At 40.5% G+C, this 4,459-nt stretch overlaps 1 protein-coding gene and 1 pseudogene across 1 annotated transcript in view; both read right to left on the bottom strand.

Moving 5' to 3' along the window:
* The window catches only part of LOC104778655, a 9,927-nt pseudogene extending 8,238 nt beyond the window's left edge, over positions 1-1,689 (bottom strand).
* Positions 2,783-4,459, bottom strand: part of LOC104778654 — a 5,265-nt gene continuing 3,588 nt past the window's right edge. The window contains exon 3 of the mRNA XM_010503102.2: positions 2,783-4,454. Within this exon, the coding sequence (XP_010501404.1) occupies positions 3,074-4,454 (1,381 nt within the window). The 3' untranslated portion in view covers positions 2,783-3,073. The remainder of the gene's footprint in view (positions 4,455-4,459) is intronic.

Genomic DNA, 4,459 nt, shown 5'->3' with positions numbered 1-4,459 from the left:
TCTTGCACGGTTCAAAGCAGAAGACGGATCAAGACCTAGAGATGATAACTCTCTACCCATTCTCTTCCTTGAAAACTTCTTATCCTTGTCAAACTTTCTTGGAACAGTTGCTCTGTTTTATGCGTTGCTCTTCTTGAGTCTATGATTTTGAATGAGCAAGGCTTTCTTCTTACGCATATCAGCCAAATCATTCTTCTCCTTCTCTGTAAGTTCTTCGCCTTCAATCTCAAAACCATTATCTTCTTCCTCTGCCAGCCTTAAACTTTCTTCACTTGTCAGCTCCTCAAGCCTATTCAAAATATTTGAATCAACAAAGTCAGAAACATTATGACCATCAAAGATCTCAGGTATTATGTCATCCTTCCATTCTCCATTAGCCAAATTGTAGTTCTTCTTTAGACTAGCAGAATAAACCCCAACTCCACCATTTTCATTTTCCAAGTCCTTCTCTGTCTTTCGTTTCTGATCCTTTTCACAAGCTTCTTCCTTAGCTACCTGAGGTGTGCAAGGGAGCCTTTCTTGGTCGTCACGAGCCTTCGGCATCGCCACATGGAACCTGTTCAGGTGGTCAGTGATCTTTTTCGGTTTCATCTTCGCTACTACCCTTTGATCTAACAGCATCTGACAGGCAGCATTCCTCACTGACATCACACCTTCTTCGGTCAGAGTGCTCATATTCAAAAGCACTGCTTCTTCACTTGCTCCCATTGCAGTCTTCATAGCTTCATCTTTCATATCTTCAATCAGTTTCTTATCTTCTTCAGATAAGTTCTCCACAGGCATCAAATCAGTCTTGTTGCAGACAATAACCAACGGTTTGTTCTTCAACACATACTTTATGCTGTGAAAGACAGAAGCCTGCTGAGCAATGGTGTAACCACAAGAACCCGAAATATCAAGAAAGAACAAAACAGCAGCTCGAAGGTTAGCCAGGGCGGTGACACTACACATTTCAATGATGTTACGGTCTTCAAGTTCCCTATCTAAAAGCCCCGGTGTATCAATCACCTGATACCTCAAACACTTGTAATCAGTATGACCAAGAAAGAGTGACTTCGTGGTAAAAGCATATGGCTGAACATCCACATCAGCTCTTGTAACTTTGTTCATAAAAGAACTCTTTCCCACATTAGGACATCCGCAGATCAAGATAGTTCGAGTGTTTGGATCAATCGCAGGAAGCCTCGCCATGTGTTGCCTAACCTGCTCAAGATAAGCCAAACTAAGACCGATCCCTTTCATAACAGTACACATACGCCCAAGAGCTGCCACTTTTAAGCACTTGCACCGGTACAGTGAATCACCATACTTGATTAGCTTCACATAATCCGTGGCGATTTGACTGATCTTATTCCTAGCGGTATTGAGCTGACCAAGAGCGAGATTGTAGTGATCTTTATCGTAAAGGACATGAAGAATATCGTCAAAGAAGGGGTGAATCTCCTTGAGGCGAGGAAACTCGTCGATAAGGGCAGAGAGCTTCTCGTTGAAGTTTGATTGTGTGAACTTCACTTTCATCATGTAGAAGCTACGGAGTTTGCTGATCTTGTCACCCTTGTGAACGATAGTTTTTGTCTGCCGCTGAGTGCGGGAAAGAACGATATCAACAAACTGTTTCCCATCTGGCACAACTGTTATCTTCTTGAAATTATATTGCACCATTGTTTTTGCTTATCTAATCTGCACAAGATTGATCATAAGAATTAATTAGGGCAATGAGAGATCAAAACGGAACAACAAGTAGAGATCATAATGGTATGCTAATAGGAACAACATCTAGGGTGCCGTGCATAACTATATAACAGGAACATTTTCGGCTTATCAATCTCTCTACTCAATCCGCAAAGACCAACCTTGGAAAATGAAGAAAATAGAGAGCTCACCTTACTAAGAGGAGAATGAGAGACGACGCTGACGGAGATTAAGAGAGAGACAGAGAACGCTAATGTCTGTGCCCTAATTTGTCGCAGACAAGTAAATTAGGATTAGAAGAGTATCTCTCTTTCCCAAGTTCCGTGAAAATGAAAAATAACCCTCCAGCTTCATAAATATTGCAAGAACATCTATTAAAATTTAATTAAAACACCAAATTTTCTGGAAATTATCATTTAAATCCTGGTGTTTTACAAATTAAAAGGTTTAATAAATAAAAAGAAATTGAATGTTGCTCATTTATTCATTTGGTTCGATTTCGAGGACCATTCCGATGCTATTTTGACTAATTTCAGGCATTTTTTTTTTTTTTTTTGATTAATTAACTTGGTTTGCATTTGCAACTACTACCGTATGTGATGACTAATTTATCAATAAACCCCTCCCCCCAAATTGTGTGATTACGTAAACTAGCCCTGCCTGGAGAAATTCTCTCAAAGCTAAATAAAGCCTTAAAACAATGGAAGTAGTTCGATATCAACTTGAGTGTTATGGATTAGGGAGCTTCTTCAGCAGAAGGTTAGAAAATAACCCATGCTTTTGAGGCTTGATTCATTTGTTTGTAACCAGAAATATCAACCCAGTTACTACCTAGTACCTTCCTGTACTTGAGTTTTAGATGTAAGTAACTGTCACATATATGACAATTAAGCAGTTGCCTTTTGCTGAGACACTCTCCTTTTGTCCCAAAATGACATGTCAAAGACAAAGAGACAAAGATGATGTCTTGACAACTTCGGAGTCTAAAATTTAAGAGAGGCGAAACAAACAACACAGTTCAATGTTGAAAAGTAATCACCAAACTGCATTTGGCAAAATACAATCCCACAGCGTTGGCAAAATGTATTAATAAACCAAACTGAAGTCACCTTCATTCGATCACCTTGTTTTAAGGGAAGTGAAAGTCAAAACTCAAAACAAACCCCTCTTATATAAACTGGACCACAAGGGTGATAAAACTATTCCAAGTCATATATAGGAACAGTCGAAGAAAATATAGGTAGTTCCACAGACAAAATATTCTTTCATGTCATGTAAGTATGCTGTACCTAAGATTAGATAGATACATATTAGCTTCCATGAAAGACAAAAGGAACTTACCAACAAACTAAGAATGTAATGAAGGAATCACAACAAACTATTAAGGAGTTGCAGCCGGGTCTAGTTCCAGACAACCTTCTGGTGCGTTATCAGCTTCTTTCCCTGTAAGAATGTAATGAGGCACCTGATGGGAGAATCTCAACATTTCTTCCTTTTGAATCTCCCTCACATCGTTTCCATCTGTGCTTCTACGGAAAACTGCCCTGAATCCTTCAGCTTTGAGTAAGAGAGTCACGGTTACACTTTGTTTGTCTTCGGTGCAGTCATCAAGAACTTCCACCATCTCATACTTGTGTTTAACTTCATCAGGGGTATTCTTGTCCCACTCAGGAGACCAATTTCGATACAATGCCCAAACCTGTCCCTTTTTGGGAAGAATATGAAGGAATCCTCTTGCACCTTTGGTGAAATGAACTTTGTGAGAAAAGGCGTTTAGTGTATCTGTAGGTTCATGTCTCCCTGACCTAAATTCCCCACATGTTTTAGCAAAACCAGCACCCATCCAGTCTATGGGACCAAATTCACTGGTGCCTTTGGAATTGAGCCAGCTGATTTTCATCTTAAAGGGATTCAAAGAAATCACCTTATGGATGCGGGCATAAAACCGTGGCATTCCGTCGTCATCATCATAGGCCGCCCAAATCTGGTCGTCTTTGAAAGAACTTTCAGATCGGTCAAGATCAAAGTTGTGAAAGTCTGAATCCGGAACATTGATTGTCTTCACTTCATCATCCTTCTCTTCATCTGAAGCATGGGGAATTTCCTCGATTGACCTCTCAACCTCATTTGCCTTGCCACTCATCTTGCTCGTTGCCTTCATACTTTTCTTCTCCCCATCAGTTTCCCTGAACTTTGCTTTCATTTCAGAGATCATCTTCGGAAGTCTCTTAAAAATTTCTGCCTGGCCTCTTTCCATAAGAGCTTTGGTTATATCACAAGGTAACAACATTCCTTGTACATGAGTATGTCGAGAGCCTAAGGTGTTGGGCGTTTCAGTATTTCCATTGCCAACATTCCTTGCACCTGTTTGATTACCTGCCAATGGACGTCGCAAGTGGGAATCGTCTGTCTTCGGCTTCTTGAAATTCCTCAGATCAGAGTTCGTGAATCCTCTAGCAGCATCCCTTTCTCGCGACTCCCCAAGCTCTCTCTTCAGTTGTGCTTGCTGAACTACATTTGCAGCTTGATTTGTAGCATTTCGGCTGTTAGAACCAGCCATTCTTGTTAAAGAATCCCACTGAAAATTATGGTTAACAGATGCTGCAGGCTCTCTCCTAGAAGAAGGAGGACCATATGATTTTTTGTTTGACGCTTGATTTTTGGAACTCCTGTGCTGTTGGTTAGATGAGAGGTTGACTGGCGGCTTCGGAACAAATGAAGGCGGAGTTATCTCTTGTGCAACAAAACCATGATTACAGTTGGGACA

The sequence above is a fragment of the Camelina sativa genome, chromosome 3, assembly GCF_000633955.1.
Source record: "Camelina sativa cultivar DH55 chromosome 3, Cs, whole genome shotgun sequence".
Taxonomy (NCBI): domain Eukaryota; kingdom Viridiplantae; phylum Streptophyta; class Magnoliopsida; order Brassicales; family Brassicaceae; genus Camelina; species Camelina sativa.
This window is presented reverse-complemented; position numbering and strand designations above follow the sequence as displayed.